The following is a 20,417-nucleotide window of genomic DNA, read 5'->3' as shown; positions in this document are numbered from 1 at the left end:
GCCTCTGTTTGTACAAATCCCTCACAGGCACCCTCTGAAACTGCCTCTTGGGTCTCAGCCACCACCCCATCACTGCTGATTAAGTTTCTGCTGGATAATATTTGCATGTACAATTTATGCACTAATGAAAGTGCATGCAGAATCCAGCTGAATCCTCCTCCGACTGCTGTACTTGGTAGTAATTAGAAGCATATGACATCTAGCTACAGTGCCTAGGGAAAGTCTACACACCCCTTGCACAGTGTTCATGTTTTTCTGCCTTAAAATTCAATGTAAAAAGGATTACATTTAATTCTGTATTGTAGAGTAAAAATAAGTCCTATTAAAAGCAATAGCCATCCATCACCATGGGGGGATTGACTGACCAAGCTGATCCATGTTTAGCTTTTCCTAGTGTGCTCATTAGCCCATGTGGTTGAAAAAATAATTGATTCTGATGGATTAATGCCATTAATGCCACCATGTAAAGCTACAGTAGTGTAGACCACAGTACATCACATATGGAATGGCGTCGACAGAGAGGGCTGCCTCGCTTCTCGCTCTTAGGAAACTTGCAGTATTTAAAAAAAAAGTATTACATTGTTATAGTCCAGAACATTTTATGTTATTACATACAGCCGGGAAGAACTATTGGATATCAGAGCGGCGGTAACGCACCAGCATTACGACCAGGAATACGACTTTCACGAAGCAGATTCTTTGTTCGCAACCCCAGGGCGATTGAATTGATTCCAGAAACTGACCCAAAACAACACCTGGCGAAGGGGAGGTACTCGGAGCAGTCTTCTCTGCCCGACATTACGCACACCACGCATAGCTTCAGAGTATATTATTCACACATGTCACTGGATAATAAAGTTGACGAGCTCAGGGCGAGGGCTTCTTTCCAGCAAGACATTAGGGATTGTAACATACTCCGTTTCACGGAAACATGGCTCTCTCGGGATATACTGTCTGAGTCTGTCCAGCCAGTTGGGTTCTCAGTTCATCGCGCAGACAGGAATAAATATCTCTCTGGGAAGGAGGAGGGCGGGGGTGTATGTTTCATGATTAACGACTCATGGTCTAATTGTGATAACATACAGGAACTAAAGTCCTTTTGTTCACCCAACCTAGAATACCTCTCAATCAAATTAGACCACAAACCAATTAGACCAATTAAACTTCACTGGACTTTATGCAAACTGGAAACCACATATACTGAGGCTGCATTTATTGTGGCTGGGGATTTTAACAAAGCAAATTTGAGGAAAAGGCTCCCAAAGTTCTATCAACATATCGACTGTAGTACTCGTGCTGCTAAAACACTCGACCACTGTTACTCCAACTTCCAGGTTGCTTACAAGGCCCCCTCTTCTTTCAGCAAATCTGACCATGACTCCATTTTGCTCCTCCCTCCCTATAGGCAGAAACTCAAACAGGAAGTATCCTTGCTAAGGACTATCCAAAGCTGGTCTGACCAATCAGAATCCATGCTTCAAGATGGGTTTGATCATGCGGACTGAGATATGTTCCGGGTAGCTTCAAAGAATAACGACGTATATACTGACACGGTGACTGAGTTTATCAGGAAGTGTATGGGAGATGTTGTACCCCCTGTACTATTAAAACCTACCTTAACCAGAAACCTTGGATAGATGGCAGCATTTGCGCAAAACTGAAAGCGCGAACCACTGCATTTAACCATGGCAAAGGTGACTGGGAATATGGCAGAATACAAATAGTGTAGTTATTCCCTCCGTATGTCAACCAAACAGGCAAAACGTTAGTATAGAGACGAAGTGGAGTCGCAATTCAACGGCTCAGACATGAGATGTATGTGGCAAGGTCTACAGACAATCACGGATTACAAAAGGAAAAACCAGCTACGTTGTGGACACTGACGTCTTGCTTCCAGATAAGCTAAACACCTTCTCCCGCTTTGAGGATAACACAGTGCCACCGATGCGGCCCGCTACCAAGGACTGTGGGCTCTCCTCCGACATGAGTAAGACATTCAAGCGTGTTAACCCGCAGAGGCTGCCGGCCCAGACAGCATCCCTATCTGCGTCCTTAGAGGATGCGCAGACCAGCTAGCTGGTGTGTTTACGGACATATTCAATCTCTCCCTATCCCAGTCTGCTGTCCCCACATGCTTCAAGATGGCCACAATTGTTCATGTACCCAAGAAAGCAAAGGTAACTGAACTAAATGACTATCGCCACGTGGCACTCACTTCTGTCCTCATGAAGTGCTTTGAGAGACTAGTCAAGGATCATATCACCTCTACCTTACCTGTCACCCTGGACCCACTCCAATTTGCTTACTGCCCCAATAGGTCCACAGACTATGTAATCGCATCACACTGCACACTGCCCTAACCCATCTAGATAAGAGGAATACCTATGTAAAAATGCTGTTAATTGACTATAGCTCAGCATTCAACACCATAGTACCCTCCAAGCTCATCATTTAGCTTGAGTCCCTGGGTCTGACCCCCACCCTGTGCTACTGGGTCCTGGACTTCCTGACGGTCCACCCCCAGGTAGTGAATGTAGGAAACACTGGCACCCCACAAGGGTGTGTGCTCAGCCCTCTCCTGTACTCCCTGTTCACCTATGACTGAGTGGCCAAGCACGTCTCCAACTCAATCAGTGAAGCAAAGACTTTTGGGGGATGCCTTGGTGTCAAGAAGGGCAGCAAAGAAGCCACTTCTCTCCAGGAAAACATCAGGGACAGACTGATATTCTGCAAAAGGTACAGGGATTGCACTGCTGAGGACTGGGGTAAAGTCATTTTCTCTGATGAATCCCCTTTCCGATTTGTTTGGGGCATCTGGAAAAAAGCTTGTCCGGAGAAGACAAGGTGAGCGCTAACATCAGTCCAGTGTTGTGCCATCAGTAAAGCATCCTGAGACCATTCATGTGTGGTGTTGATTCTCAGCCAAGGGAGTGGGCCCACTCAAGCCTAAGAACACAGCCATGAATAGAGAATGGTACCAACACATCCTCTGAGAGCAACCTCTCCCTACCATCCAGGAACAGTTGATGAACAATGCCTTTTCCAGCATGATGGAGCACCTTGCCATAAGGCAAAAGTGATAACTAATTTGCTCGGAGAACAAACCATCAATATTTTGGGTCCATGGCCAGGAAACTCCCCAGACCTTAATCCCAATGAGAACTTGTGGTCAATCGTCAAGAGGCGGGTGGACAAACAAAACCCACAAATTCTGACAAACTCCAAGCATTGATTATGCAAGAATGGGCTGCCATCAGTCAGGATGTGGTCCAGAAGCTAATTGACAGCATGCCAGGGCGGATTGCAGAGGTCTTGAAAAAGAAGGGTCAACACTGCAAATATTGACTCTGCATCAACTTCATGTAATTGTCAATAAAAGCCTTTGACACTTATGAAATGCTAGTAATTAAACTTCAGCATTCCATAGTAACTGACAAAAATATCTAACGACATTTAAGCAGCAAACTTTGTGGAAATTAATATTTGTGTCATTCTCAACTTTTGGCCATGACTGTATGTTGTGAAATTGTTAGATGTTACTTGTTAGAGATTACTGCACTGTCAGAGCTGGAAACACAAGCATTTTGCTACACTCGCAAAAACATCTGCTAAACACGTGTATTTGACCAATATAATTTGATTTGATTTGGTGCAATGCCTTATGTTGCTGAATAACACTAGTCTGTCACATGTATTGATCTCGGAAGCCCCACACAAACCCAAACTACATCCTACTCTTTCTTGGCAGTGATGACAAACACCTTGTGTTGTTGGACAGACATTACCACAGTTTCCTTGACCTCGTGTTCCTTTTGGCAGATAGATTCTATCTGATGAGAAGTGGAGGACAGGGCTGGGTGCAAATAGACTGCAGATGTATAAGACTGCAGATGTATAATTCAAGACATAGATGTAAAAAGCACACAGATGTTTGTGTCACACAGTAGAAGCTTTGAGGACTTTTTATGTGTGTGCTCCCCCCATTCTCCCCCCTTTTTGAGGAGTGCACCATAAAAGTGTGAATGAGATTTGAATGTCAGTCAGGGTGCTGCTCCTCGAACTGAACACAGTCACATCAGACCCAATCAATACTGGGAAGCAGCCAATGCCCCCATTCACTTCCTTTTGAACGAACACACACACACACACACACACACACACACACACACACACACACACACACACACACACACACACACACACACACACACACACACACACACACACACACACACACACACACACACACACACACACACACACACACACACACACACACAAACTGTTGTAAAGCTGAGAGATGTAGTACTCAGCCTGAAATAAGGAAGCCTCTGTTTGTACAAATCCCTCACAGGCACCCTCTGAAACTGCCTCTTGGGTCTCAGCCACCACTCCATCACTGCTGATTAGGTTTCTGCTGGATAATATTTGCATGTACAATTTATGCACTAATGAAAGCGCGTGCAGAATCCAGCTGAATCCTCCTCCAGCTGCTGTACTTGGTGGTAATTAGAGGCATATGACATCTAGCTACAGTGCCTAGTGAAAGTCTATAGACCCCTTGCACAGTTTTCACATTTTGCTGCCTTAAAATATAATCTAAAAAATTAAAACAATAAAAAAATTCTACTGATCTATATATACTACGCCACATTTTAAAATAGAGACGATAGAACATTTTCTAATTTAATAAAACATAGAAACAATGATGTCTTGATTGCATTAGTACTTGGTTGAAGCACCTTTGGCAGTGATTACAAATGTGAATACTTTTGACTGATTCTGCCAACTTTGAACAACTCTTAGGGAAACATATATGCATTGTTTTTATCAAAATTGCTCACGCTCAGTACATTTGGTTGGAGGTTATTGATGGCCAGCAATTGGTGGACAGCAATATTCAAACCTTCTCAAATTTTCAAGTAGGACTGAAACTGGACCCCTCAGGAACCCCTAACACTGCTTGGAAAGCCATTCTGGTGTGACTTTGGCATAAAAAATGTGTAATTGTCTGGTTGAAATATAGATCTCTATACGGTTAGGTATTCAGAATACTACAACAGGTTTTCCTCTAACTTTTTACCTCGGCTTTGCTACTTTATTTTTTGATCCTGACAAACTGCCAGTGACCAAGGGTTGAAACCGGTTCAGGGAACAGAATCGAAAACCGGAAAATAACCAACTGATTTGTTGTACAGAACCCAAACTGGAAACGAAAATGATCTACACTGTTCCGGAACAGAAAGCATGGGAACCAGTTAATAACATTATTTTATGCTCCGGGCATTTCTTTCCAGTCCCACAGAAATCGCAACAAAGCGCCTATGCAAAGCCCTCACTCTTTAGTCCTACCTGTAGATAACATCTGCATCCCTGACAAGAGTAGCCAAACTGTGTTTAGTATGCCCAGTGGCACAGCAAGCATGGAGAGGATATTCTCCGATGCTGGCCTGCTCTCCAGGCACCATTACAATGAGCCTGAAGCCGGAGACTCTGTCCAAACTCGTAATTAGAAATGTATTCAAAGGCACTGTAGACTGAGCTTAATAAGGCATTTTTCCATTAAATGTGTCTTTATTTCTAACTACTATAAGTCTCAGCCTGTATGCACAATTTATAGACTATAATGATTTAATACAATGAAATGTTGTTTAAATGCTGAGCTCGTAACATCCCTGACTCCCTACCAGCCTTGTGTGTCATACTCGCAAATGCTTCACAATGTATTACTTTGTAGGCTATAATTCAAATAATATAGCCTGAATAATTAATTTTCTTAGGCTCTCTGTCTGGCTCCTGACCTATTTAGTGTTTATATGCTGTTTAAAGTGACTTTAGCCTATTTGAAATAATAAGCACTTCTTACATTCACCTTTCTTTACATTCACAAGTTTAAAAACATCTTTTCATTCAAATCACATGGTTTGGTTTCAATATTACAAAACAAAATGGTAGGTTCAGGTTGTCACAACAATGGATGGGTTTTAATGAATGAAGTGAATTTTTCTTCCTGTGAACTAGTGGTTTTTAGTGGAGCGGTTGGAAAGGAGTGCTGAAGCAGAACTCCATGAGCAATGAGCGGAATTTCCGACCGCTCAACTCCGCACACATACTCTGCTCTGCACACACACACACTTCTTCTCTATCCATCTACCCAAAGTTTGCTCTGGTCCAACGTTAAACCAACTCGGAAGTTCAAAGACATTCAAAGTTCCTTCATAGAAGCCACTCCTCTGTTGGTATAATTCTGTGGGCCAAATTCAGATAATAGATGTCATAACAAGATTCCCAGCGCTTCAAGGCAAGCTTTTTCCATCCTCTCTCCTCCCCCTCAAAATTTAAGTTGCATCTCTCACTCTACACTTTGACACTGTGTGTGTGTGTGTGTGTGTTTGTCTTTCATTATGGTTAAACCACGCTGTTACTGAAACATACAATTAGCTCTTAACGACTTTACTACACAGATTAAATTGCTAACCCGCTCCATAGCAAAGCTGCTTTATCCGCACTGATTGGTGAAGTAATTTAATGTTGTATTTTTTTAAAGTATGATTTCAGAGGTTTAAAAAGGAACAGAAATCTGTACTTTATTTTGTTGCTGGTCGGAACAGTGGAGTGGAACGGGGGAAAAAATGGTTCTGTTCAAAACGAAATGATTGGAAAATGATTTCCAACCCCTGCCAGTAACAAACATACCCATAACATGATGCTGTTGGCAAAAAAATACATACCTATAACATGATGCTGCCAAGGGAATGCTTGAAAATACAGAGGGTTGCAATCTGTGATGTATTGGATTTGACCCAATTTAAGACAAAGTACATTTCTTTGCCTTGTTGTCTTGCAGTATTAATTACGTGCCTTGTTGTCTTGCAGTATTAATTAAGGGCCTTGTTGAAAACATAATGGATGATTCGGAATGGATTTTGGAACACATCCTTTCAGTTTGTCATTAATTTTGTCATTACATTTTTGGTTAATTTACAATTTTCTATCACTTTGAATCCATTTGAACCCCTTCTTAGATGGCAGCATATAGGGCTGTTTTAGTTCTAAAGCAATCGCTGGACCCATTAAAGGGCCTTGTCCTGGCTGGTTGGTGCTGGGCAGAACTGAAAAATCAATTGATACAGTTGAAGTCGGAAGTTTACATACACCTTAGCCAAATACATTTAAACTCAGTTTTCACAATTCCTGACATTTAATCCTAATAAAAAGTTAGGAACACCACTTTATTTTAAGAATGTGAAATGTCAGAATAATAGTTTTCAGCTTTTATTTCTTTCATCACATTCCCAGTGGGTCAGAAGTTAACATACACTCAATTAGTATTTGGTAGCATTGCCTTTAAATTGTTTAACTTGGGTCAAACGTTTCGGGTAGCCTTCCACAAGCTTCCACAATAAGTTGGGTGAATTTTGGCCCATTCCTCCTGTCAGAGCTGATGTAACTGAGTCAGGTTTGTTGGCCTCCTTGCTCGCACATGCTTTTTCAGTTCTGCCCACAAGTTTTTGATTGAGGTAAGGGCTTTTGTGATGGCCACCCCAATACCTTGACTTTGTTGTCCTTAAGCCATTTTGTCACAACTTTGGAAGTATGCTTGGGGTCATTGTCCATTTGGAAGACCCATTTGCAACCAAGCTTTAACTTTATGACTTATGTCTTGAGATGTTGCTTCAATATAGCCACATAATTTTCCTGCTTCATGATGTCATCTATTTTATGAAGTGCACCAGTCCCTCCTGCAGCAAAGCACCCCCACAACAACATGATGCTGCCACCACCGTGCGTCGGTTGGGATGGTGTTCTTTGGCTTCCAAGCCTCCCCCTTTTTCCTCCAAACATAACGATGGTCATTATGGCCAAACAGTTCCATTTGTTTGATCAGACCAGGGGACATTTCTCCAAAAAGTACGATCTTTGTCCCCATGTGCAGTTGCAAACCATAGTCTGGCTTTTTATGGCGGTTTTGGAGCAGTGGCTTCTTCCTTGCGGAGCGGCCTTTCAGGTTATGTCGATATAGGACTAATTTTACTGTGGATATAGATACTTTTATACCTGTTTCCTCCAGCATCTTCACAAGGTCCTTTGCTGTTGTTCTGGGATTGATTTGCACTTTTTGCACCAAAGAACGTTAATCTGTAGGAGACAGAACACGTCATCTTCCTGAGCGGTATGATGGCTGTGTGGTCCAATGGTGTTTATACTTGCGTACTGTTTGTACAGATGAACGTGGTACCTTCAGGCATTTGGAAATTTCTTCCAAGGATGAACCAAACTGGTGGAGGTCTACAATTTTTTTTCTGAGGCCTTGGCTGATTTCTTTTGATTTTCCCATGATGTCAAGCGAAGCGGCACAGAGTTTGAAGGTAGGCCTTGAAATACGTCCACAGGTGCACCTCCAATTGAGTCAAATGATGTCAATTAGCCTATCAGAAGCTTCTAAAGCCATGACCTAATGTTCTGGAATTTTCCAAGCTGTTTAAAGGCACAGTCAACTTAGTGTATGTAAACTTCTGACCCACTGGAATTGTGATACAGTGAATAAGTCAAATAATCTGTCTGTAAACAATTGTTGGGAAAAAAACTGTGTGTCACGCACAAAGTAGATGTCCTAACAGACTTGCCAAAACTATAGTTTGTTGACAAGAAATTTGTGGAGTTGTTGAATTTTTTTTTAATGACTCCAACCTAAGTGTATGTAAACTTCTGACTTCAATTGTACTTGATTGAGACAGAAATCCAGGGATTTGTTTTAAAGCAAATCGGTGCTTTTCAACAGCTCTGGTTGGAATATGTAATCAGTGGGATTTTAAGAGGCTGTGTCTTCAGAAACATAATGCTATTGTGTTTTCCAGGTGTGAAGAGGTATTCCTTCAGAGTACTGTAATAGTACTGTAAGAGTACTGTAATACTTGTCTCTCTTAGCAAGATTAATTAGTTAGATATTGAAATGTCTTTTGTCTTAAATCAGTTGGATAAGCAGGTTGGCCACATGCTGTTTTGCAATTACACAACAAAACAAACACTCGCGTGCGCATACAGACACATTGACAATGGTAAAAGTGGTTCATCAGAGAGTGTGCATGGCATGTCCTGCATGCCTGATCAGACTGATGTATTATTAACAGTGTGGCTCCTCTCCTCCAGAACTCAGCTCTGCGGCAGTGCATCACACTGGCTGGACCAGATATTTGAAGAGACCATGCACATTTTACCCAGAGCAGCATTTTCAAAGGGAATCACATCAGCAAGGGTCCAGGGCACAGGACCATTATCACAATCACTGATCCTGCCATCCTCCAGTTTACACAATGCCTCTGGACAAGCCTCTCACAAAGGTCTGTTTTGGGACAATCTAATTGCTCTGGGTAGTTTATAGTGTTAGTTCTTTAATGATATAGCCATGACACGAGACAGCGCCTGAAACATTTCTCATTGAATTGATTCTGTCCAGGGCTTGTTGGACTTTTACTGCAGAATATTACATTTCTGTCCTTGGACATGTGAAAGTGTAGGTGAGTGTAAACAAGGAGGGAGTGAGTCTGGTAGCAGGGGCACAGTGAGAATTATGATGATGATGTGATGGCTAGCAGGGAGGTGGGGCGATCAGGGAGGGAGGTGGGGTGATCAGGGAGGGAGGGAGGGCGATCAGGGAGGGAGGGAGGGCGATCAGGGAGGGAGGGAGGGCGATCAGGGAGGGAGGGAGGGTGATCAGGGAGGGAGGGAGAGACCAGGCAGGGAGGGAGGGCGATCAGGGAGGGAGGTCGATCTGGGTGGGGGGGAGAGACCAGAGAGGGAGTCTGGTAGAGGAGGCACAGTGAAGATGATGATTGAACTAAAGGGGCCCCCTGCTGTCTGTCATCTACCTGACCAGATCAGCCCCAACTTCAAAGGGCTCCCCCTCTGGCATCAAATATTTACCAGCCTGCTGTGCTTACACCTGCTCTGAGAAGACGAGAGGGGAGTAACTCGTCTGTCTGTGCTCTCAGACATCACACACTAATAGAGTACAGCACTCACTCTGGTGGACTGATGTTAGTAATGTCAAGGCTTACTATGACAGTCCCACTTTACTGTCATGCATTTAGAAATGTGTTCACAGTGTTTTATCACAGGCTAAGCAATCTGCAGCACAATGTTTAGTGTTGAAGTACAGTCCAGTGGTGCAGACAGACTATTATGGCTGAGCTTGATGATGGTAATGATGACTGTGAGGATGGTGATGGTAGTGGTGATGAAGATTTAGCTTATTTTCAACGAGCCAATATGTCAGAGGCACCTTTTTTATTAGCGCTGTTGCCTAGCGAGAGTTGTCATATGGAGCAGCCCAGCACTCAGAAGATCAGAGTATGTGGATCTCTCACTATACAGTTTAGGAGGGACAGAACATGTTGTACTTACTTAGTATCCCTGCACATTGTAAATATGATTCTGGAACTGACCCTGTATACAGTATAGTATGCTTACTTACTTTATCGTACTTTATTACTTATTTTTTACATCTTGTGTGTTTTTCTTCTACCTTGTTATTTTTAGTGTTACACTGTTGTTGATTACTGCGTTGTCGCGGTTAGAGCTGGCTGCAAGAAAGGAATTTCACTGTACTTGTGCACGTGACATTAAAACTTGAAACTCCCCCAGGGCCCAGGCTTTCTCTGTATTGGCTTATTTCACAGAATTTGTTTTACCATGACTGTAATTTACCTCCATTTTATATTTCTACAGAAGCCTGGGTGTATTGCCATTCAGTTCTGTGTTTCCCAATACACCAGCGTACCAATGAACAGTAGCCTACGGATCAGTGATGCCTGTCGTAAATAATTGAGAGAGAATGCTGAAGCGCCCTCAATACTGCCTGCACTGCCTCTGACGTGTTAATCTGTCACATGACTCCAGTGACATTTTGACTAGCATTGTGTGCTATCGTGACTAATATGCAGTGAAAAAGAAAGCAGATGACAGTATATCATGCCATAATGTGTGTGCACAGTATCTGTATCAAAAGAACAGTCTCATCTACACTGCTCTGACCTTGTTGGGGAAAATGCAAGCATGTTCCCCCATGCCTCAGCATACAGTAGCACATCCCTAAGATTGTGTGTGTGTGTGTGTGTGTGTGTGTGTGTGTGTGTGTGTGTGTGTGTGTGTGTGTGTGTGTGTGTGTGTGTGTGTGTGTGTGTGTGTGTGTGTGTGTGTGTGTGTGTGTGTGTGTGTGTGTGTGTGTGTGTGTGTGTGTGTGTGTGTGTGTGTGTGTGTGTGTGTGTGTGCGTGCGTGCGTGCGTGCTGGTGCAGCAAAAGGTCTGTTAGCAGTGCTGAATATTAGAATCAATAGCCAGGTTCACTGAATGCACACTAAATCAAAGTGACTGAATGTGACCATGGTAGAGATGAGCAGGAAAGAGCACAACATCCTGATGATGAAATACAGTTAAAACACTGTGTCTGGGGATGTTGTGGTGAAAATACAGTATATGGACCGGCATTTTTGTTATCATATAAAACTGGATGTTCACCAGGTCAGTCTAAGTCATGGAAATGGCAGGTGTTCTTAATGTTTTGTACACTCAGTATAGGTTTGACAGAGAGAGCAGGCTGGTGTACCAGATTAATAGTTTATATATTTTATTTTGAAATGTAATGTTTATTAAACACATCTGATTTGCATTTTCAGATTGCTGATTAAGCCAACATGGAATTGCATCAATAAGCAGTTTTAAGGGAAATATATTTGATTGATTTCATGTTTAGTAATAACCATCAGAATACACTAACGTTGGGTGGGGGGCAGCAAGTGTGTGTGTGTGTGTGTGTGTGTGTGTGTGTGTGTGTGTGTGTGTGTGTGTGTGTGTGTGTGTGTGTGTGTGTGTGTGTGTGTGTGTGTGTGTGTGTGTGTGTGTGAGAGGGAGAGAGAGAGACTGAAGCAGTCATTATCACAGACAGACAGTGTGTCTTTGTCCGGAGCATGTTAAATGACTATCACAATTACTCTGCACAGTCATATGCTAATGACATTCACTCTCAGAGAATGAATAAATCATGTCTCAGAAAACACATCTGAGTCCATGCTTTAGCAGCTAGGTGTGTGTGCGTTGACGCGGGAGGAAAGACCGAACGGGAACACTACGGCTGAAACATTTAAAGCAGCAAGACAAAAGAGAATCTCTTGTACCTGTTTCCTCTGCCTTGCAGCTTGGTGCTCGATTCTGCTCTAACCGATGCTCAGAGAGATCGTGTGAGAGATTGAGTGCCAGGGATAGAGAGGTGGAGGAGAGAAGTGAGAGAGCGCTGAGAGCGGGAGTGAGAACAGAGCAGGGTGTGAGCTAGATAGACAGAGCGCGAGAACCAGAAAGAATGCGCACATGAAAGAGAGGAGACTGAGAGAAGGGGTTTGTTTTATGTGTGCTGCTTGTGTGCATGAGTGAGGAGCCTTCCTGTCTGGATCGTTAGTCATCTCCAGCCAAGCGCTGGGCTCTGTGCTCCATAGGCTGTACTGACCGAGGAACACAGGGACATACAGACAGAGGCTAGGGGACTTTGAGAGGGCTGTGCAGAGGATGTGCTGGCTGCGTGGGCTCTGTCGCCGTGATTGCTGTCTCCAGACCCCTCAGCTGCCTCTGCTTCGCTCGGCTGCTGGCGCAGGTCCCCACTTAGCCCAGCACTTGGAGGACATCAGCAGTCAGTGGTAGAGAGATGAGCTCCAAGCACTCTTCCGACTGGATCCCCTACAGGTACAGTACAGTTCTCTGTGTGCTAGTCAAGACTCAACAGATCACAAGGGAGTGGGTGGATTTTTTTTGTGTACAAGTGTGAATAGCTATATATGGCCTATAACTATTAAGGATAGAGAGAATAAAGGATAATACCTGGGAGCATGTTTGGAAGTTTAGATTGTTTACATCAATTGACTATTCGCTAAGCCCCACCTCAGAATTTTGGGCAACAAATCTCAGTGCTTCAATGGATAGAAACCTTCCATGAGTCTGACACCTCAGGCAACCTCACGTGAAAAATAGTTTTCTTTAAAATAAAAATGGTTTAAATGGTTAAATAATTGAACAGTGCACATGGGGTAGTACTTTCTACTGTGATTCCTGAAATGCAGAGCCTCTTGGAGTATTTTTTGAATCTGAAATTATTTGTTTATTTGCTCAGCTGGTTAGCTATCTCAGTCTCATTGACCACAAAATGTTGCTTACTAGCTAGTCACATAATATAACTTGTTTTCTCTAAATGCATGTTAGCTAGCGAAGTTAGCCATGTTGTTGATACAACTCCCAACTGCTGTCAACATCAGGATACGATTTGAGAGCACTAGCTAGTTTAGCTCCAAAGGGGATCTGCATCCCAATATGGGGACCAGAGTATGGGCGAGTGGGTGTGTCGAAAGGAAAGTAGTGGGCATGTTGAAAGGAGTGGGTGTGTCAAGGAAAGTAGTGGGCATGTGGAAAGGAGTGGGTGTGTCAAGGAAAGTAGTGGGCATGTGGAAATGAGTGGGTGTGTCAAGGAAAGTAGTGGGCATGTGGAAAGGAGTGGGTGTGTCAAGGAAAGTAGTGGGCATGTGGAAATGAGTGGGTGTGTCAAGGAAAGTAGTGGGCATGTGGAAAGGAGTGGGTGTGTCAAGGAAAGTAGTGGGCATGTGGAAAGGAGTGGGTGTGTCAAGGAAAGTAGTGGGCATGTGGAAAGGAGTGGGTGTGTCGAAAGCACTCTGCTATAGGTTAGATGGTTTTGATTGGTGGTGGGTGTTTTTTAATTTTCTTTCATACAATTACCGCACATTGAGCTATCCTACTGTGAGAGTTTGGACTTGTTAATCCTCTGGTTTAAAAACCAGAGTCGTATTTCACTGTAAGTTTTATACAAATAACTGTACATTTTCAGGTATAAAACTGATGATTGTTTATTTTTTATAAAAAATATTGATGGTTGTACTGTTGCTTCATGCCGTGTATGTGTGTGCTTCCTATGACTGTCACCCTGTTATTGGTTAGTAGTTAGCTACTTCGCACGCTGTTGCCGGACAGTAGTGCTTGTCAAGCGGGAGAAAAGGGCACTGTGTCCTGGTGTTGCCATTCATGCCCTCCCCATTGAGTAGTAGACAGTTATCAATATGGGCTGCTATCCTAATTGATGTAAAAAACATGGCCACGTTAGCTTCCGCCGGCGGTTATTGACACGTCGTGCAGTCCAATCAGACACGCAAAATTGTCTTGAGTGGCAATAAATCTGCCCAATTGGCTGATTTGCTTTCCATACACCCACTCCTTTTGACACACCAACTCGCCCATACTCCGGTCACCATATTGTGCTGTAGCTACCCATACTTGTCAAAAGCTGTTAGCTAGTAGTTTTGACTGCATGCTGACTGCATGCTCTGCAACTACTAAGAATTTCTTTAACCTAACGCTTTGTGCTGGATGTGCCGATGTTCAAAGCAAACGGAGCAGCTTTATTTAGGCCTAAATTACACTGAGTATACCAACATTAAGAACACCTGCTCTTTCCATGACATAGACTGACCAGATGAATCTAGGTGAAAGCTATGATCCCTTATTGATGCCACATGTTAAATCCACTTCAATCAGTGTAGATGAAGGGAAGGAGACCGGTTAAAGAAGGATTTTTAAACCCTTAGACCAGGTATTCCCAAACTGGGGTAAGCGCAATGTCGTCGGGGGTGTGCCAAATAAAAATGTGATTTACATAATAAAAAATCAGTACATTTATATTTTCCAACGGGGCTATACATTTGCGAGGGTTTTTTTCTCACCTGAGTAGCCTTGTTTCACTGCCAAAAATTAAACTATCTAGTGTTCAGCGAAATAACAACACAATGTCAAATGCAGGTAGCTTAGTCAAATAATTAACATCCAATCACATTAACCGTTACTCTCTCACGGGAAACCTTCACTCTTGCGCAGACATTTAGAAATGAAATATGACAATTTGAAAAATAAACCACATGAGTTTTTTGAGTGAGAATAAAGACTACTTTCGAGTATTAAAGTATGTATAAAAGCAACAGATACCATTAATAAGAAGGGTCTAGAAGCGTCTTATATGGTGAGCTACCGAGTGGCCAGGACAGGCAAGCCCCATACTATTGTGGAGGACTTAATTCTTCTGGCTGCCGTGGATATGGCTGGGACAATGCTGGGGAAAAGGCCCACAAAACTATACAGACAATGTCTTCATCAAACAACAATGTTTCACTACGCATCAGTGACATGGCAAGAGATGTTTTAAATCAATTACTGCTTCGCATACAAGCCAGTGAATTATACAGCTGGATGAGTCAACAGACGTGGCGTGCCTGCCACAGCTCCTGGATATGTCTGTTACATTTATGGGGGGTCAATTAAGGAAGACATCCTTTTCTGCAAACCACTGGAAACCAGGACAACATGAGAGGATATTTTTAAAGTACTGGACAGCTTTGTGACATCAAATGGACTTTGGTTGTCAAGGTGTGTTGGTATCTGTACTGATGGAGCAAAAACCATGACAGGGAGACACAGTGGAGTGGTAACGCGCGTGCAAGCAGTTGCTCCCGACGCCACTTGGGTACACTGCAGCTTCCACTGAGAGGCTCTTGCTGCCAAGGGAATACCTGACAGCTTGAAAGACGGTTTGGACACTACAATGAAAATGTTTAACTTTGTTAAAGCAAGGCCCCTGAACTCTCGTGTATTTTCTGCATTATGCAATGATATGGGCAGTGACCATGTAACGCTTTTACAATATACAGGAGTGTGCTGGTTATCAAGGGGCAAAGTATTGACACACTTTTTTAAATTGAGAGACAAGCTTAAAGTTTTCTTTACTGACCATAATTTTCACTGGTCTGACCGTTTACATGATGACGAGTTTCTCACACAACTGACCTATCTGGGTGATATTTTTTCTTACTTGAATGAACTCAATCTAGGATTACAGGGACTATCCCCAACTATATTCAATGTGCGGGACAAAATTGAGGCTGTGATTAAGAAGTTTGAGCTCTTTTCTGCCTGCATTAACAAGGACAACACACAGGTCTTTTCATCATTGTATGATTTTTTAAATTTTTGTTTGCAAATGAACTCAAGCTTACGGACAATGTCAAATGTGATATAGTGAAGCACCTGAGTGAGATGGGTGCTCAATTATGCAGGTACTTTCCCAAACAGATGACACAAACAACTGGATTCGTTATCCGTTTTGTGACCTGCCTCCAGTCCACTTACCGATATCTGAACAAGAGAGCTTCATCATAATTGCAAAAAGAGGTTCTGTGACAATTTTATTTAATCAGAAGTCACTGCCAGATTTCTGTTTCTTGCCTTGGCAAATCTCGCTGTTGAGACACTGATTCCCTTTGCAACCACGTACCTATGTGAGAGTCAATTCTCGGCCCTCACTAGCATGAAAACTAAATACCGGCACAGACTGTTTGTGGAAAATGATTTAAGACTGAGACTCTCTCCAATACAACCCAACATTGCATTGAGTTATGTGCATCCTTTCAAGCACAGCCTTCTCATTCATTAACCTGTGGTGAGTTGTTCACAATTTTTAATGAACAAATAAGGTTTTATATGTAAAATGGCTAAATAAAGAGCAAAATTATTGATTATTATATTATTATTTGCCCTGGTCCTATAAAAGCTTTTTGTCACTTCCCACCAGCCGGGTTGTGACAAACTCGCACTCATTCTTTATGTTTTAATAAATGTATCGTATAGTGTGTGTGTGGATATAGAAGTCCTCGAAGGCAGGGAGCTCGGCCCAAGTGATGTACTGGGCTGTCAGCACCACCTTCTTTGACGCCTTGCGGTCGAGGGGGATGCATTTGCCATACCAAGCGGTGATGCAGCCAGTCAATATGCTTTCGATGATGCAGCTGTATAGCTTTTTGAGGATCCGAGGGCCCATGACAAATCTTTTCAGCCGCCGTGCCCTCTTCACGACTGTTTGGGTGTGTGTGGACTAGAGGTCGACGGATGATGATTTTTCAACACAGATACTGATTATTGGAGGACCAAAAAAGCCGATACCGATTAATCGGACGATTTTTAAAATATATTTTTTTTTATTTATTTGTAATAATGACAATTACAATAATACTGAATGAACACTTATTTTAACTCAATATAATACGTCAATAAAATCCATTTAGCCTCAAGTAAATAATGAAACATGTTCAATTTGGTTTAAATAATGCAAAAAGTTTTGGAGTAAAGTAAATGTGCTAAGTAAGAAAGCTAACGTTTCAGTTCCTTGCTCAGAACATGAGAACATATGAAAGCTGGTGGTTCCTTTTAAGATGAGTCTTCAAAATTCCCAGGTAAGAAGTTTTAGGTTGTAGTTATTATAGGAATTATATTACTATTTCCCTCTATACCATTTGTATTTCATTAACCTTTGACTATTGGATGTTTTTATTGCCACTTTAGTATTGCCAGTGTAACAGTATAGCTTCCGTCCCTCTCCTCGCTCCTCCCTGGGCTCGAACCAGCAACACAACGACAACAGCCACCCTCGAAGCAGCGTTACCCATGCAGAGCAAGGGGAACAACTACTAGAAGGCTCAGAGCGAGTGACGTTTGAAACGCTATTAGCACGCGCTAACTAGCCAGCCATTTCACTTTGGTTACACCAGGCTCATCTCGGGAGTTGATAGGCTTAAAGTCATAAACAGCGCAATGCTTGATGCACAACGAAGAGCTTCTGGCAAAACGCACGAAAGTGCTGTTTGAATGAATGTTTACGCGCCTGCTTCTGCCTACCACCGCTCAGTCAGATACTTAGATGCTTGTATGCTCAGTCAGATTATATGCAATGTAGGACACGCTAGATAATATCTAGTACTATCATCAACCATGTGTAGTTAACTAGTGATTATGATTGATTGTTCTTTATAAGATAAGTTTAATGCTAGCTAGCAACTTACTTTGGCTTACTGCATTTGTGTAACAGGCAGTCTCCTTATGGAGTGCAATGAGAGCGAGGCAGGTCTTTATTGCGTTGGACTAGTTAACTGTAAGGTTGCAAGACTGGATCCCCTGAGCTGACAAGGTGCAAATCTGTCGTTCTGCCCCTGAACGAGGCAGTTATCCCACCGTTCCTAGGCAGTCATTGAAAATAAGAATGTGTTCTTAACTGACTTGCCTAGTTAAATAAAGGTGTAAAAAAATCGAATAAAAAAAATTGGCATATCGGCGCCCACAAATACCGATTTCCAATTGTTACGAAAACTTGAAATCGTCCCTAGTTAATCGGCCATTCCGATTAATCGGTCGACCTCTAGTGTGGACCGTGTTAAGTCCTTATGTGGATGCCAAGGAACTGGAAGCTCTCGACCCGCTCCACAACAGCCCTGTCATTGTGGATAGGGGCGTGCTCTCCTTTCTTTCTCCTATAGTCCCCAATCAAGTCCTTGGCCTTACTGACATTGTGGGGGAGGTTGTTGTCCCTGGCACCACAATGCTAAGTCTCTGACATCTTCCCTGAAGTATGACTCGTCGTTTCATCAGCAAACTTGGTGATTGTGTTGGAGTTGTGCGTGACCGCACGGTCGTGAATAAACAGGGAGTACTAAGCACAATTTATGCAGAAATCCAGGTAAATCCAAAGGGTTCACATACTTTTTCTTGCCACTATATGTGTATTGAACACTATTCCAGAGGAAAAACAATACTGCGTGGATGTTCTGGAGTCTAATAACTCTGAGGAGGACGTTGGGAAAAAATGTATTGGGTATTGAGTAGACTGATACCCCATTTCATTGATCCCCAATCCTTAGGTAAAGCTGTACAGTCCAGTGCAATATGAATGTCAATACACACAAAAGGCTGACTGGGGAGGGGATTTCACACAGTCACAGTCCCGCGATAAGAGCTACAACGCTAATATTTGCGCAAACTCTTCACAGTTGTATTCTGTGGGTTTCACCAAATACACTGATACCCCATTTCATTGCTTCACAGTCCAACCTTGTTTAACATGATCTATTCTAAATATGGCACAATTCCACCATTTGTAACCTTCTGCAACACTTTCAAAAACATACTTTTATTTTGAAGGCAAACCGCAAATTACACTATTGTGCCTAATCCTTATTGTGGCTAGCTTCACAACACATAACCCGGTCCGGTCGAGCCTCACTAGCCAGATGAAGCTAGCTGTCTGCTTATAATGTTAGCTTTGGGCAACAGTGTAAAGTAGCTGGCTAGGTATTTATTTTCATGAACCGAAGTTCAATTTTATTAGGCAAACAACAAGTGGCTACCTAGCTAATACTTACTCACAAGGATTCATAAATCATTGCTAAGAATAATGAAAATGACTTCAGTTTCTACTGGTCATTTGTTTTCAGGCTGGTTGTATTGGTGCTAGCTAGGTACCAAGCTAAAGCTACCCCAGAAGTTGCGGTTGAATAAATAATGCTTTATTACTAACGTGGTATTGTAAACACATTGTTTGTGGCCGGTGTTTGCTTGTTTGCAGATATTTCTGTACAGCTTTGACAGTGCTACTGATAGTAGTGGTGGCACTTGGCTTGCACGTGCAAATTCAGAACACACAACATTCTATAATAGAACAGTATTATTTGACATGTCAAATTAAGAGCTTATTTAACGCAACAAATAGTATTATTTTACTTTTATTTTCTTTGACACGCAAAACCCAAACAGCGTTCCATAGTATGTCGTGAAGCTAATAGCAGTGACGCTATTACTGTGTAGCTCCGGTAGGGCAACATCTAAAAATAGCACACTTGTTAATGTGTACCGGTGCTCGACCAGTTGGCGAAAGCCAACATCACCCTCGACAGAGAATGATTGATTGTCAAGGACAATGAATTCCATCATCTTGGCGTTAATGGATTTCGCCTTTGAGTTGTCTCGCTGAAATGTTCTTACTCTTTCAAATGACTGCTCGACTTGTTGACTGCTCGATCCACACAGCAGACTTCGTGGGTTAGGTTAGGAATGCTACAGTATGTGTAGCGCAAAATTTTACGCGGCATCATTACTCCATGTACCTACATTATATAGGTATGCAAGTCAGCTTTGACATCGGTTTTGCACATCGGTGTTAAGCTAGACGTCGGGCCGATACCGATGTTGGCATTTTTAGCTAATATTGTCCGATTCCGATATGTTCACCGATATATTGTGTATCCCTAGTTGAAAGCTGAGCTGTAGTCTGAACAGCATTCTCACATAGTTATTTTCCCTCCCGTTGTCCAGGTGGGAGAGGGCAGTGTGAAGTGCAATTGAGATTGCGTCATCTGTGGATCTGTTGGGGCGGTGTCGCGACTCTCCTGTGAAGATGTGAAGGATCAGGTTACAGTGGGTCCACTCTACAGCGCCCTCTCTCTCCCATAAATACCATGTAGAAATTCTGTCTTTGGGCTTTGCAGGAGGAGGGGA

At 42.7% G+C, this 20,417-nt stretch overlaps 1 protein-coding gene across 4 annotated transcripts in view; it reads left to right on the top strand.

Moving 5' to 3' along the window:
• LOC124035609 (tubby protein-like) overlaps positions 1-20,417 on the top strand; it is a 93,638-nt gene that overhangs the window by 31,249 nt on the left and 41,972 nt on the right. The window contains exon 1 of one of the 4 annotated variants that reach the window (XM_046349141.1): positions 12,086-12,731. The exons of the other annotated variants lie outside the window; for them this stretch is intronic. Within the exon in view, the coding sequence (XP_046205097.1) occupies positions 12,694-12,731 (38 nt within the window). The 5' untranslated portion in view covers positions 12,086-12,693. Of the gene's footprint in view, positions 1-12,085; positions 12,732-20,417 lie in introns of those variants that run through there. 4 annotated transcript variants of the gene reach the window in all.

This window comes from Oncorhynchus gorbuscha, linkage group LG05 (assembly GCF_021184085.1).
Source record: "Oncorhynchus gorbuscha isolate QuinsamMale2020 ecotype Even-year linkage group LG05, OgorEven_v1.0, whole genome shotgun sequence".
NCBI classification, from domain to species: domain Eukaryota; kingdom Metazoa; phylum Chordata; class Actinopteri; order Salmoniformes; family Salmonidae; genus Oncorhynchus; species Oncorhynchus gorbuscha.
This window is presented reverse-complemented; position numbering and strand designations above follow the sequence as displayed.